Here is a 15,406-nt window from a genome sequence, read left to right on the forward strand (position 1 = left end):
AACCCCCACCCACCCACCCACTCCCACTCCCGCTGCCTTTAAGGGTGGAGGCCTGGGTGCCCCCTCCCCCCCGGCCCAAGGACTAAGGCACCAGGCGGCTGCAGCAGGCCGGCCCAGACACAGAGACAGACGCGCAGAGTTGGAGGACACACAGACTGCGGACGCGGACGAGCAGGGCGGGCATCGGGGCGGGGCTCAGGTCGCCGCGGGGGCTCCCACAGGCTCTGGGCCCGTCCTGGAGGCGGTGGGCGGCCCAGACAGCCCCGAAGGGGACCAGTGGAGTCGGGAGGAAGAGGGGCGCGACGGCGGGCCGGGATCCTCACTTGCCGCCCTTGCGGGACAGACACCGCGGGAGGCAAGAGAAAGTCTCCTTGACGCGCGCCAGCAGCGGCAGCGGCCGGTGGGCCTCCCGGGGCGGCCGCGGCACCAGGCGCTGCAGGGTTCCCTCGGAGGCCGTCGCGTGCGGTGCGGGGGACGCGGCCGCGGGCGCAGAGCCCTGCCGGCAGCGCTTGCACAGCGGCAGCAGCGCGCGCACCTCCTCCTCGTCGCGGAAAGGGCTTTCTCCGAAGCGCTCCTCCAGCTGCCGGCGGAGCTGGGGGAAGGGAGGGGGGTGGGGACGAGACGGGGATCGGTGCCAGGCCGCCGGCGGGTCCCCGCACCCTGGCCCTCGTCGCTTCCGCCGGCCCGAGAGCTCCCCACCCCTCTCTGGGCCCCTCCCCTTCCTGAGCATCCTCTCACCCTCGCCCTAGACGAGCCTCCTCCTCCCTATCTTCTCCGGACCCCCCCCCCCACCTTCCCCTTTGCCACCCGGTCTTCCGACCCGCTAAAGCGACGCCCACCCGCCCCCGGCGCAGGGGAGACCCTCTTCTCTGCGCATCAACTCCACCCACGCCGGCCTCTTCTTTGCCCGCCTCTTTCCTAACGCGGCCTTGCACATCAGCCTCTGAGAACCAGCCTGCCACCCCGGAGAGAGCTTTCCTGCGGCTGCTTCTCTTGTGTCTCTCATCCCTTGTTCCGAGGGAGGCCTCGGTTCCTGCCATCCCCGTGTGCCCTCTGCCCAGTGGGCCTAAGAGAAGGAACTGATTTGGCCTCACCAGGGACCCAGGGGTGGAGTAGGGAAATGGCATTTCTCCCCAAAGGGGTCAAACATTCAAATGCCTTCAGGTTCCAGGCAGGTAGAGCAGGCAGTGCTGGGACCTGGTCAAATGGAAGGGTCCATAGTCTGGCCCAAAGGCTACCCAATTGTAAACTAAAAAAGAAAAGGGAACATCTGGCTGACCGAACAAAATACACCTAGGGGCTAGATTAGCTCAAGGGTCATGAGTTCAAGACCCGAGCAAAATCTCCTGCCAGGTCTGAAGCACAGGCTAAATTCTTTGCAGCCGGTGCTCAACTCAAGCAGGAAGAGTCTCCTAGCCCTGCCCAGCTCCTGCCTCTGCCTGAGCCCCTACCTTCCGGGAACTGCCCCAGCCAAACTCTTCAAGCTGCTGCCTAAAGCCTGGGTTGGGGTTGGCGATGGGCCGGGTGGCCTTGATGGCTTCAAGCACGTCCCGCCAGCCAAGCCCCGTCACAGTCATCACATATGCCGTCACGATGGTGGTGCTGCGGGAGATGCCTGCAAAGCTGGGAGACCCCCCCACCCCCCCACCCACCAGGCTTCAGGGAAGGTCCGATCTCCTCCATGCCCTACCCCCAGGCACCCGGTCTCCACCTCAGCTCTCCCACCCTCTCCTCCTGAGCTCCCATCACAAAGAACCCACTAGGACCTGTTTTCCTATTTCCTTTGCCCGTGCTGTTCCTTCTGCCTGGAGTATCCCCCTGGCACTCTCCCACATCAAAGGTCCGAGTGAAACATCACTTCATCCATTCAATACACATTTCCTGACCATCTGTTATTTTTCAGGAACTGGGGACATGACGGGGAATTAATAGACATTGTCTCTGCCATCCCTGGGCTTACAGTATGGTTGGGGGAGACAGACGCTAACCACGGAAACAATTCAAGGGTGATAACTGCTCTGAAGATGAGTGCAGGAGCTAGGAGATCCTATAGGAAAAGGTATTAATCTAGTTAATGGGGAGGGATGGAGAGGGATTAGGGAAGGTAGTGCCAGCAAGCTGAGTCCTGAAAGATGGGTAAGGGTCAGTCAAGAACATTCTGGGCAGTGTATGAAGCCCATGAGGTGGGAGCTGGTGGATTTGAAGTGTGGGGAGTTGGCCAAGGCGGCTGGAGTGCGGGAAGGGGGGACAGAGGGTGACAGGTTGGAGGAGCTGCTCCTATGATTTGGGCTCTGGCAGGGCTGCCTTGAGTCCAGTGTAGGGTAGGTGCTCAGTGGGAAGTTAAGGGATGAATGACATCAACTGATCCAGGGGCCATGGGAGGACTCAGGGGTCCTGTCTCCCAGCCCAGGGTTCCTGCTCTGCCCTATTTCCTCAAAAGCCTAGAGGGGAGGAGAGGGAGCCAGAACTGTTGGAGAGTGTCGAGCTACCTTCCTATCCCTCCTGGTAGCCCAGCAGGTCAACATTCTTTTCCCTATTTCACAGATGAGGAAATGGAGCCTCGGGGAGAAACCGCTCTTTGGCCTTGGCCACACAGCTGGTAAGGCACAGAGCCCTGGTTGGAGCCCCTGATCAGCCTCCATGAGACGACTGATGGACTGTCATATATGGCAACAGGCTGGAGAAGGTGCCTCCCAGGTTCCCCATTCCCCATAGGGTGAGTGTGTGTTTGGGAGGGCAGTTCCCCTACTTCCTGCCCTCATTCCTCTCTTAACTCACCAATGCACAAGGCAGTTCCCCCCATTGAGGCGGCAACAGTGGATGAAGTTGATACATTCTTTGAAGTGCTTTTTGCTAGAGAAGAAAGCAACAGGGTAGGGAGCACTGGGGGGAAGGTCTCCTGGGAGTTGTCTCCCTCCCCACTGATGGATGGGATGTCAAGAGCCCTGGGTCCTCAGGTCAGCCAGCCCATGCAGCGAATAAGGGCCAGGACTATAGTACAAGTGGAGGTGTGTGTGAAGCAACAATGGTGGCATTTCAGCCAGTGAAAGAGGCCAATAATGAGAAATCCTGCCACGGAGGCAGGAGCACCTCTCCAGTGGGTCCGACGGATCCTATTGTCATAGAGGGTTTATCTTGATCTTTCAAGGCAACGAGTGGGAGGAGACAGAGGAGTCCCACTCCTCTGGGGTCTGCAATCTGATCTTTGATTCCTCTCAGAGAGGGAAAGCAATTCGTGCAAGGTTATACAGCTAGTAAATGGCAAAGCCTGGCTGGAGCCCAGACATCTTAACTCCAGGGCCAGGAACTGGCTGAGCCTTCAGATCTGCTGGGGCATCTGGTCCTGAGACAGGACAGTCTCTCCATTTCTTCAGCTGAAGACACCGAGCTCTGGGAGATTAAGAGTCTTGGCCAGGGGCATTGGCTCAGGGCATGGCTGAGACAGACATAGGTCTGAGTGACCACTGGTGCGAGGGTCCCCAGGACAGCTTTCTGGTGTGAGTCCTCTCTGTCCTCCCCCAGACCCCCTCCCCACCCCTCCCCGCATCACCACAGACGGCAGCTGTCTGTCCATCTGTTGGTGTATCCAGAGAACTTACATGGGTACCTCAGGGGTGTCTGCCACAGGGATGCGAAGGTAGGTTATGTCCTGCAAGTACAAAACACACATGGGCAGTGGGGGGCCCTTGGCTGCACCCCTGACCCTGGCCTGGGCTGCCCAAGCACCTCATGATCCAGGCCAGTTCCCACCCCTCTCCGAGCCACTGTTGCCCTCTCTATCTGAAGAGGGTAGATAGCATGTGTGAGTGCCTCCCAGCTCTATCCAGAACCTTCTGAGAAGATGGTATCCTAAACTCATAAGGTGACTTGGGCATGAGGACTTGATAAAAAGGATCCAGGGACCTTTAAGAGGTGGGAAAGGGCCACAGCAGTAACTGTCCTCCAAATGAGGATTACAAAACTATAGCATAAAAAGGGCAAAACAGGGGGCGCCTGGCTGGCTCAGTCAGTAGAGCATGCAACTCTTGATCTCAGGGTTGTGAGTTTGAGCCCCGTGTTGAGCACAGAGATTACTTTTTTAAAAAGAGCATGCGCGCCTGGGTGGCTCAGTCAGTTGAGCATCTTGATTTCAGCTCAGGTCATGATCCCAGGGTTGTGAAATCGAGCCCCGTGTTGGGCTCTGCGCTGAGTGTGGAGCCTGCTTGGGATTCTCTCTCTCTCTCTCTCTCTCTCTCTCTCTCTCTCTCTCTTCCTCTGCCCTTCTCCCCCCGTGTGTGCTCTCTCTCTAAAAAAATTTGAAGAATATAATAAAAAATAAAATTAAAAAAAGGGCAAAACATTTTATTACCTTGAAAAGAAACAAAGCCATGAAAATAAGTTTATATGGCTCATTAATTACGGTTATCAAACTATGTGCTAATTATTAAAATAATCAAGGAATGCATTGCCAGTAATTTCTCCAACAAACTTGCTATAATATCCTCTACTTCGTGCTTAACCTTCACACAAGATCATAAAGATGATTTGTGCTCAAGAATCACTTTTCTCAAGGACCTCTTTTAATCCTTTGATATTCAAATGACTCTTTTCAAGTGCCTGGCCCACCCTCAGCCACAAGCTAAGGGACCCCAGGCCAGATCCTCATTTGTTAATGGCCTTGGGTGAGATTCCAGCCCTTCTCTGACTCACTTTTCCCAAGGTCACACCATCCTGCATCTTTTGCAAGGTTTGCAATTTCACTTTGCAACACATTTGGCCTTGGGATTGCTTGCCATTATCAAACCCTGGCTGGTAAATAGACGGGGAGGCAGGGCTGCCTGTGGGAAGAGGGGAAGGCGGTTGGAGTGGGGACTCGTTTGGCAAGCAGTCGCTTCATTAGTCAATCTATTCACGACTTGACAACCTTCCCTGTGCAATCCAGTGACTGCATACTCCAAATACTCCAAAACAAGCCTGCCCTATAAAGCAAAGTCAGACTCCATTGACCTGGAAATTTCTTGTTTGAATGACACTGAGCACCACAGATTATTGGAAGTTGCTCTTAGAGACCGTCAAATCTGACACAGGGGGAAACTCAGGCCCAGAGACTGAGAGGAACCTGTCCAAGGTCACACAGCAAATCGGTGAACCTGGTTTGGAGCTCAGATCTCCAGAGCCCTTTTCTACCCACTGTTCTTCCCCTTTAGTGGGTGACACAGACTCTAACAGATTAGGAGGAGCGGCTATCTTTATGGGATAAGAATATGACTAGCTTTGTTATATCACCTGTAAGTTGTTGGCTGTTTTGCGGCTGTTAACAACTCAGTGAGGTAGGGGGCTTAGAGAGATGAAGTCCTGTGCCCAAGATTACAGAATAAGTGGTCTGGATTTCCTACTTTTCTCTTTTGGTTTATAACACCCATACCCCCTCTTTTCCAGGACTCCAGAAAACTGGTACCAACCCTTCCGGTGGGGGCCGTGCTTTACAATGTGCAAAGCATCTTCACCGTCCTGCAGCCCCTCTGCCTCCTCACAACAGCCTCTCTGGGGGCAGACAGGACTGAGGGATCAGAGGCCCAGAGAGGTGAAGTCACAGCTCAAGATTACATGGCAAGACACAGAACCCAGAATCATCCATTTGTAGCCATCCATTCAGCTGGGCAACGGGAAGCCCATGTAGGGTCCTCTTTAAGATTCAGGGTGAGGCCTCTGGGGTCAGATGGTCAAATCTTAGCTCCTCAGCTTCCTGAATGTGTGACCTCAGGCAAGTTACTTGACCTCTCTGGGCCCTAGTGGCCAAACAGGGATCAAATAGGGATGCTAATGTAAAACAAATCAGTTTTTAATGGAATGACCTAGTATAGGTCAGGAAGACAGTATAGGACCTGGCACATGGTAAGTCCTTGATAAATGGGTGCCACTGGGGGTCGGAAGCCCCCTTCCCCACCTACACACAGCCCAAAGATGGGGGTAAAGAGTACCTGCAGCAGAGGCTGGGGTGACTCGTGGATGGAGATGATGTGTGTGATCTTATTCCGGCCCAGCTGGTCCGGGTCTTTGGCATCTGAAAGAGACAGGATGCCTGAGCCAATCTGGTGGGTGCGGTTTACGTGTCCCTGTTGGCCATGAAGGGTGGGAGCTCACTGCCCAGCTCCCCTCCCCACCTCTCCCTCTCCACTTTGGCCCACCCTCTGCCAGCTCCCTGCTCCTTGGCCACTTCCTGTCATGCTCCTGCCGTGACAGGTCCTACCACACCCCAACGCTTCAGTCTTGTCGTGGGGGCACCCATAAGTAACAGCCCAGCCTCTTCCTGGTCTTGCCCAGGCTGTTCCCTTCCATGGCAAACACCCTTCCCTGGCATATCCTTGATCCAGCAATTCTTATTTCCAGGAATCCTGTCTACAGAGGGGTTTGCTCACACAGAAAGCTGGGTGTAGAGGATGAAGTTCTCTGCGGTTCTGCTTATAACAGCAGACACACCAGAAATAGTTAAAAAGTGGGGGCAACCTACACGTCCACTGTAAGAGAAATGGATAAATAAGTATAGTCATCCTTGAATACTGTGCTGCCCATTGAAAAGACCTCTATGTGCTGATGAGCCAGCGTGTCCACAATATATTATTAAATAAGAAACAGGTTACAGAACAGCATGCAGAACAGGTTCCCATTTGTATTTTACATATTATATCTGTATCTACAAAGATCTATGTAAACTGACCCAGGGATGAACCTCATGCTTCCATCAGTGGCTATTTCTAGGAGCTGGAATCCCAGTGTGTGCAGATCTTTTATCATTAGAATAAATAACACTCCTCCCCTCCTTCTCCAAATGTCTACTTCATTCAACACATTTACTGAGTGCTTACTAGGTGCAGCCTTGGCTGGGTATGAGGGTGTGGGGGCAGTTTCATGGCCCCTACCCTCATGGGACTACGGACTTAAAAAGGATTCAGAGCTTACTTAGCCTAATACTCCGAAATCAAGTGGCATGAACTGCCGAGGGGCCTTCCAGGGAGGAGATCAGATTTATGAGAGTGGAGCATCTAAGCAGGGTCGGGTGGGAGAGGCGCAGGCGTGGTGGGGAAAACCCTGCCCCTCGCACAGATGCCCCTCCCTCTCTGAAGTTTTCTCTGACTGCACATGGAAATGTGTGGAGTCTCAGGATCAGCCTGTCTCTTAGCACAGGCCTGGGACAGATAGAGTGCCATGGCCTTGGGAAAGAGGGGACAGTGCTCACTACCAAGTTTCTGAGGTAGCGTCTAGTCTCCAGAGACCGCCCCTCTGTGTAGAAGGTTGTGGTGGGGTGGGGAAGGCTCCCAGTTTCCCAGCTAGAAGCAGCACCCCCAAACAGACCTCAACTCAGAACCTCAGGGCTATAAGAGCCCTTAGAGGTGAGTGGACCTTGTGCTGAGGGAGAGGCTGGGGCTCAGAGCAGGTGCAGACTTGCCTGGCATCTGGCAGAAAGGGCGGTTCTGAGCCCTCTGCACTGAGGACATTCCCCGCCCACATATCCCTTAGTCCTCATGAGCTCCTTCTCCCTCCCAGCCTGGCATTGCTTCCCTGCCCCCGGCCCCATTCCTGAGCGCTTCCAAGGTGCGTGGGCTGGAGCATGAATGGTGGACACAGGCCTGGGACAGGCAGAGTGCCACAGCCTTGGGACAGTGTGGGCAGTGCTCACCAATGAAGTTTCCGAGGTAGAGTCCAGGAAGTACCTACAGGAGAGACAGGCTGTGGTCAGTGGGGTAGGGGTGCACACCCTGCCCACCTGGCAGCTGGGGGGCCCACAGCCCATCTCTGTCCCATGTGAGGTGTCTGGACCTCAGGACTCAGGGAGCTTTCTCCTCTCCCTCTCGGGCCTGGACTGTGAGAGGGGCCGGGGATGGCAGGAGAGGGGCACCAGGGGAAGCTAGCTTGGGCAGGGGTGAGAAGAGAGGGGAGGAGGATCACAGAGGAGTGGGGCAAGGGGAGAGGTGGACTTACCAGGTGCGGGGGGGGGGGGTCTGAAGAGGGAGGTGGGAAGGCAGGGACAGGTGGAGGGTCAAACAGAGGCAGAGGGGGAAGGATGAAGAAACAGAGTCCAAGGAGTCAGAGACAAGGGACACAGAGACACCTGGAGACAGGGAAAGGGACCCAGAGAGATAGAGTGTGGGAGTGACAGCCACAGAAAGACCCAGCAAGAAACAGAGTCACAGAAACAGGCAGAGAGACAGAGGCACAGGGAGAACAGACCAGAGAGACACAGAAAGACCGAGACGTAAGCAGAAGACACAGGGACGCAGGGTCGGAGAGTCACCGGGAGATAGAGATCTGGACACACAGAGCGTCAGAGAGAGGGCCAGAAGGTCAGAGGCGGGCACAGCGACCGGGGCAGAGCCTGCGCCGCGGCGACACTGGGGGCGGCCAGGTGCGGGCTGCGCGATCCCCGACCCCCTACCTTGGTCATGCCATTCCCCATGATCACGGGGACGGGGGTCCGGGCGCACCCCCAGCTCGCCGCCCGGAGAGCGCTCGGGTCACAGCTGCCCTGTTGGCCCACGCCCGGCGCCTGCAGCCTGGCGGGGAACAGGGGCCCCTGCCCGGCCGCCGCCGCCGCCGCCGCCGCCACCACCGCCCGCCGACCCCCGGCCAGGGAGGGAAATGGTGGTGGAGCCGCCGCCGCCGCCGCCGCCACCGCCGCCGCAGGCTCCTCCTACCCCCTCGGTCATGTGGGGCCCCCCCCACCGTGGGTCGCGGCGGGGGGCTGGACAAAGCCCCAGTGTGCCGGGCCCAGGGCCCGCGGGACAACGGCAGCTTGTTGGGCCGCGTGGGGCCGCCACCTCCGGAGGTGGGGGCGGGGGCTCCCCCCCCCACCTGGCACCGTCTGGCGCGGGCGGGGTGGGCGCGGGGGCGGGAAGAGCCCCCGGCCGGTGGCGCAGCCGCTCAGATCACAGCTCGGGCGCTGCCCGGACCTCCCTGCGGGCCCTGGGGCAGCACGCCCGGCTCCCTGGGCCTGGCCGCGGTTTCCTAGCACAAACGTGACGGGGGCCTGAACTTGGATCGCTGTGGGTCCCCCCATATTCAGACACTGTGTGGGTAATTCCTTCTTTCGGTCCATCCCCACTCCTGCCCCGCCCCCATGCGGGCCTCCTACCAGCCAGCCATCCTCGTCTCCAATTCATGCAGCCATCTGCCCTCCCATCCTCCAGTCCACCCATTCATCCCTCCCTCGGTCCGTCCATTCATCCATCCATCCATCCATCCATCCATCCAGTCTCCCTCCCTCTCATCCTTTCCTCCCTTCTGCTTTGGGTCAGCATCTGCTGAGACCAGGCATAACCACCCTTAGAGGCTTCAAGAAATCAGAGCTAAAATGTGAGGAGAGGGAGGTGAGGGGCGGGGGTTACAGACACCTGAGTCCCTTGAAGTAAAGGAGACTCCAGGAGGATATAGTTAGAGGCAAGAGTCCTGGATCTGATAAGGTTCCAGGCCCTCTTCAGCTCTGCCCTGCTGGCTGACCCTGGACAACTCCCTCTGGGGTTCCAGCTACCCTATCTGTGTCTCAGTGTGTTGAGGTGAGCCTTTCTGGCTGCTAGGACCAAAGATGAAGAATGTAAAAAATAGTTGAGACCAGGCACCTCCTGGGGGTCTGAAATAGAAGTAGCTGAGCCAGCTTGGCTCCTCTGGCCACCCCCCCCCCCCATCTACATAGTAGGTGACTGGGGTGGGGGGGAATGTTGGTACAGAGCAGGACCGAGAGTTAACTCGGTTTGAAATGCAGTGACTGGAGAGAACTAAAACTCCCTGGCATTTCTTTCTCCCTTGAATTCACACTATACATGGGTCTGCCTGTCTCATCTCTCCCTGTGCACGGGGTTCTCATAAAAACGAAATTATTCAACAAATGCTTACTGAATACCTACTATATGCTAGATATTAGGGACACAGAGGTGGCTAAAGCAGAGACGGTTCCTACCTTCATTGGCTACAAGTGTAGGCCAGCACCACCCAACAGAAATGTAACGTGGGCCACACGCGTAATCTTAAATTTTCTAGCAGCCACATTAAAAAGGTAGAAAGAAACAGGTTGTAAATAAGTTTTTATTTAACCCGATATATCAAAAATATTATCATTTCAACCCGTAGTCAATATTTTCAAATTATTGAGACACTTTACGTCCTTTTTAGTGTATTAAGTCTTCATAATCCAGTGTGTATCTTACACGTACAGCACATCTCAGTTCTCGCTCCAAATAAATAAACTTTAAAAAATTAAATTAAAAAAAAAAATACTTCAGTGTGGTTCATTGTGGTAGGCAAAATAACGATCTCCCCAAAGACGTCCACGCTCTGATTCCTGGGAATTGTGAATATGTTATGTTATACGGGAAGGGGGAATTAAGGCTGTGGATGGAATTAAAGTCGCTCATGAGCTGGCCATCAGATGGAAAGATTGTCCTGGATTATTTGGGTGGGCCCAATGTAATTACCCAGGTTCTTATAAGTGAGAGAGGGAGGCAGGAGAATAGTCTGGGGGGATATGACGATAGAAACAGAGGTCTTGGCAATGAGAAAGAATGAAATATGGCCTTTTGTAGCAACGTGGATGCAACTGGAGAGGGTTATGCTAAGTGGAATAAGTCATAGAGAGAAAAACAGATACCATATGTTTTCACTCTTATGTGGATCCTGAGAAACTTAACAGAAGACCATGGGGGAGGGGAAGGGGGGAAAAAAGTTACAGAGAGGGAAGGAGGCAAACCATGAGAGACTCTTAAAAAATGAGACTAAACTGAGGGTTGATGGGGGGGATGGGAGGGAGGGGACAGTGAGTGGGTGATGGGCACTGAGGAGGGCACCTGTTGGGATGAGCACGGGGTTTGGTACGGACACCAGTTTGACAATAAATTTCATATTATAAAAAAAAAAAAGAAAAGAAAAGAAAAGAAACAGAGGTCAGAGTGGTAGGATTGGTGGCTTTCAGGATGGAAGGGGGCCATGAACCAAGGAATGCAGGTGGAAAAAGCAAGGAAACAGATTTTCTCCTAGAGCCTCCTAGGAACCCGGCCCTGCCGACACCTTAATCTCAGCCTAATGAAATCCACCTCAGACTTCTGACCTCAAAAACTGTAAGCTCAGGGCCCCTGGGTGGCTCCACTTCAGCACAGGTCACGACCTCACGGGTTCATGAGTTGGATCCCCGTGTCAGGCTCAGCGCTGAGAGCTCGGAGCCTGGAGTCGGCTTCAGATTCTGTGTCTCCCTCTGTCTCTCTGTGTGTCCTTCCCCTGCTTGTGCAGTCTCTCTCTCTCTCTCAAAAGTAATAAACATTTTAAAAAAAACCCTGTAAACTCACGTGTTTGTGTTGCTTTAGGTCACTGAGTTTGTGCTAATTACAGCTACAATAGGAACATCATACACTGGCCAATGCCCTTAGGAAAAAGCTCTATCTCTTTAGCATAGCACACAAGGCCTTGTGGGATCTGGCTTCTGCCTCTGTGACTTGGAGCAAATTTCTTAACTTCTGTGAGTCTCGGTATCATCAGCTGTAACACAGGAAGGAAAAACCTCGATAGGTATCTAGTGAGATGAGGAGGACATATTTCTTTTTTTTTTTTTTAATTTTTTTTTAACGTTTATTTATTTTTGAGACAGAGAGAGACAGAGCATGAACAGGGGAGGGTCACAGAGAGAGGGAGACACAGAATCTGAAACAGGCTCCAGGCTCTGAGCTGTCAGCACAGAGCCCGACACGGGGCTCGAACCCACGGACCGTGAGATCATGACCTGAGCCGAAGTCGGACACTTAACCAACCCAGCCACCCAGGCGCCCCGAGGAGGACATATTTCAAGTACCTCGTAGAGAGACAGGCATATAAAACATCTTCATTGTTACCATTGTCATTATGATTTGCCTGGAGCAACTGACAGGGAGTTAGGAAGCCCTGGTTCTGTTCTCCTCACTAGGGCTCTGTTTCCACATTTGTAAACAACAACAACAACAACAACAACAACAACAACAAAAAAGGAAACAGCAAAACATACAGGGTTGGCAGCCTCATCTCTCCCCTCTTCCCTAACTTTCCTGGTCACTGATCGGCATTCACTTCCACAAACATGCTTCACTCTCTCTGATTTCCAATTTTGCACATGCCATTCCCTCTGTCTGGAATGCTCTTCCCATCCCTTTTACCAGACTAGCTCCCATTTCGTCCCGCCAGTCTGCTGACTCCAATTAAAGATGGTTAGACCCCACAGTTACGCATTCCCAAAGCATCCTAAAATTCTTCCTCTATGGTAGTATTGACATTCTTTTATTATTATGGCAAAAACCAAAAAATAAATCCGGATAAGACTACTTTGGCTAATTGGCTTCAACTGTGTTGCTTAAATAAAACAAAATGTTCCAAATAAACTTAAAGCAGTTGGAGTTTCCTCTCCTCTCCCTTCTTCCTTCACTCTCCCTAGAGGAAACCACTATTGTGAGTTTGGTGTGCATCTTTCTAGTATTTTTAAACTTTGAATGCCAATATATCCGTAAGTATGTAGAATACACTTTTGTATGTTTATAATTAATACAAATTTCAACCTTTAAAAATATTTGTCATCCTGCAAGTCTCTTTTATTCACTCAACAGTAAGTTTGGGGTTATTTTTATGTTGATACAGATCTGGAACATTAATTTTTAGCATTATAGTATTTTTATTAGAATATATTCCATTTTATTAATCCATCTCGCTAGGAGTGGACATTTAGATTGTTTCTAATATTTCTTATGATTATAAAGAATGTTTTGGGGTGCCTGAGTTGGTTGAACATCCAACTCTTTTTTTAATTTTTTAATGTTTATTTATTTTTGAGAGGGGGGAGGGGAAGAGAGAGAGAGAGGGAGACACAGAATCTGAAGGAGGCTCCAGGCTCTGAGCTGTCAGCACAGTGCCCAGTGCGGCGCTTGAACTCACGAGCGTGATATCATGACCTTAGCCAAAGTCAGATGCTTAACCAACTGAGCCACCCAGGCTCCCTGAGCACCCAACCTTGATTTTGGCTCAGGTCATGACCCCAGGGTTGTGGGATCAAGCCCCACATTGGCCTCTGCACTGAGTGTGGAGCCTGCTTGGGATTCTCTCTCTCTCTCCCTCTCTCTCTCTCTTTCTCTCTCCCTCTGGCCCTCTCCCGCTTGGGCTCTCTCTCTCTCTTAAAAAAAAAAAAAAAAAAAGAATGTTGCAATGAACATCCTTGTACATATAACCTATGAACAAGGATGAGAATTTGTTTAGGGAAGGATGACGTCTTGCCTCAAAGTGATAGTCCCCAGGTTGTGCAGCTGTATTCAGAGAGCTTCTAGAATATATGTCCAGTAGTGGAATCAGGTTGTGAGTTGTGTGCATTTTCAACTTTATGAGATATTGCAAATGGCCTTCCAAAGTGTGTCTGTACCAACAGCATATAAAGATTTGATTTCCACACATCCTTAAAAATACTTGACATTAGGAGTGCCTGGGTGACTCAGTCAGTTAGGTGTCCAACTTCAGCTCAGGTCATGATCTCGCAGTTCATGAGTTTGAGCCCCACATCGGGCTCTGTGCTGACAGTTCGGAGCCTGAAGCCTGCCTACTTCCAATTCTGAGTCTCCCTCTCTCTCTGCCTCTCCTCTCGCTCATGCTCTGTCTCTCTCTCTCTCAAAAATAAATAAACATTAAAAAAGTTTTTTTAAATGTTATTTTTATCTAGATGATGTGTTTAAAATAATATTTTATAATTGTTTTGATTTACATATCTCAATTTGCTTATTGGCTACTTGAGTTTCTTCTGCTGAAAGTTTTCTTTTTTTATTTTTTTTTATTTTTTTATTTATTTTTTTTTTTTTTCTGCTGAAAGTTTTCTATTCATGTACTTTGTCCAGTTTTCTTTTGTGAGGTAAGAGTAGTCTTTTTCTTAAGAGTTTGTAGTTCTTTGAGTACTGGTCCTTTGTTATATGTGTTGCAGATATTTCCTCCTCATCTGTAGCTTGTCTTTTTTTTTTTTTACCTTTATTTATTTTTGAGAGAGAGAGAGAGAGAGCGCGCTAGTTGGGGAGGGGCAGAAAGAGAGGGAGAGAGAGCAAATCCCAAGCAGGCTCTGCACTGTCAGCGCAGAGCCCGACACGGGGCTTGAACTCATGAAACCATGAGATCATGACCTGAGCCAAAGTCGGACGCTTAACCGACTGAGCCACCCAGGCACCGCTGTAGCTTGTCTTTTAGTTGAACTTACAATGTTTTTCTGTTGTATGGCAGTTTAGATTGTGAGAGGGTCACAGATTTTTTCTGCTGAGTTGTGCTTTATTAAGAAATATTTCTCCACCATGACATCATAAAATATTATATATATGTATATTTTCTAATAACCTGAAGTATTTGTTTGCCATATTTATTCTTTAACCTGTTTGAATTAGGCATCTATTTTTCACTCCTACAGAAAGCCAGTTTCTCAACGCTATGTACTGAGCTCCCCATCCTTTCCCCACTGACTTATGATGCCACCTCTATTGTACATCAAGTTAAAACGCACACATGCACACACACACACATGCACACAGACACCTGTGTCTGTTTCTAGGATCCCCTTATTATTCCATTGATATTTGCCTCTCTTGGGTTGAGACGGTTTCGCAAAAATCCTGACTGAATTTGGGAAAATACACACCTTTTTGATATTGAGTTTTCCACTCCATGAACAGGGTATATTCCTCCATTTATTCAGGCTTTCTTTAATGTCCTTCAATGTTTTGTAATTTTCCCTGTGAGAACATACACTCCACAAGGGCAGTTGCTTGTTGGTTTTGTTCATTGTTGTATCCTCAGTGTCAAGAATGAGGCATGCCATAAGACTAGAGGCTTAAAATTAAAAGAAAGACTAGAGGCGTAATAATTTGTTGTTTAATGAAGCACCTTGCATATATTTTATTAGATATATTCCTACATAACTTATATTTTGTTGCTATAAAACAAACAACACATTTTTTTAACAGTTTCTAATCAGTTATGGTTGGTATATAGATCCCAAGACAGTGGCGAAGTGAGGCAGGAAAAGACAGGGAGTCAATACAGGGTTCAACGGCAAACAAATTGCTACTTCAGGCTATATGTAGTGTAGAGACACGATGGGATTCGTGTTCTAGAATGCTCTATAGGGGCGCCTGAGTGGCTCAGTGGGTAAAGCGGCAGACTTTGGCTGGGGTCATGAACTCACAGTTCCTGAGTTCGGGCCCCCTGTTGGGCTCTGTGCTGATGGCTCAGAGCCTGGAGCCCACTTCAGATTCTGTGTCACCCTCTGCCTGCCCCTCCCCGACGTGCACTCTGTCTCTGGCTCAGTCTCAAAAATAAACATTAAAAACAATTTTTTTTTTTTTAAATGCTCTTTAGCTGCAGTGCCAAGAATGAATTGTTATGGATAGGCACTAGCAGACTG

General features: G+C 51.1%; 1 protein-coding gene across 2 annotated transcripts; it reads right to left on the reverse strand.

Moving 5' to 3' along the window:
• Positions 1 to 4: 4 nt before the first annotated feature.
• Positions 5 to 8,805, reverse strand: DUSP15 (dual specificity phosphatase 15). 2 transcript variants are annotated; one of them, XM_060614909.3, is made up of 7 exons: positions 8,673 to 8,805; positions 7,658 to 7,691; positions 5,961 to 6,043; positions 3,600 to 3,649; positions 2,779 to 2,853; positions 1,452 to 1,623; positions 5 to 592 (listed from the first exon to the last, which is right to left on the reverse strand). In XM_060614909.3, exons 1-7 carry the CDS (start codon positions 8,682 to 8,684, stop codon positions 320 to 322), a joined length of 699 nt encoding a protein of 232 aa, XP_060470892.2. In that variant the 5' UTR covers positions 8,685 to 8,805; the 3' UTR covers positions 5 to 319. The 2 variants fall into 2 exon arrangements, with proteins under 2 accessions (XP_060470892.2, XP_060470885.2); XM_060614902.3 differs by lacking the exon at positions 8,673 to 8,805 and adding an exon at positions 8,414 to 8,663 and having other exon boundaries at positions 6 to 592.
• Positions 8,806 to 15,406: the final 6,601 nt, after the last annotated feature.

This window comes from Panthera onca, chromosome A3 (genome assembly GCF_046562875.1).
Source record: "Panthera onca isolate mPanOnc1 chromosome A3, mPanOnc1 haplotype 2, whole genome shotgun sequence".
Taxonomy (NCBI): domain Eukaryota; kingdom Metazoa; phylum Chordata; class Mammalia; order Carnivora; family Felidae; genus Panthera; species Panthera onca.

Coding starts and splice junctions, on each gene's coding strand:
- DUSP15 (XM_060614902.3), bottom strand. CDS start 8,434: ATGGGGAATGGCATGACCAAG. Junction 2,854..3,599: donor GACACCCCTGAGGTACCCAT/GTAAGTTCTCTG, acceptor TTTCTTCTCTAG/CAAAAAGCACTTCAAAGAAT. Junction 1,624..2,778: donor GGGAACTGCCTTGTGCATTG/GTGAGTTAAGAG, acceptor GGGGTCTCCCAG/CTTTGCAGGCATCTCCCGCA.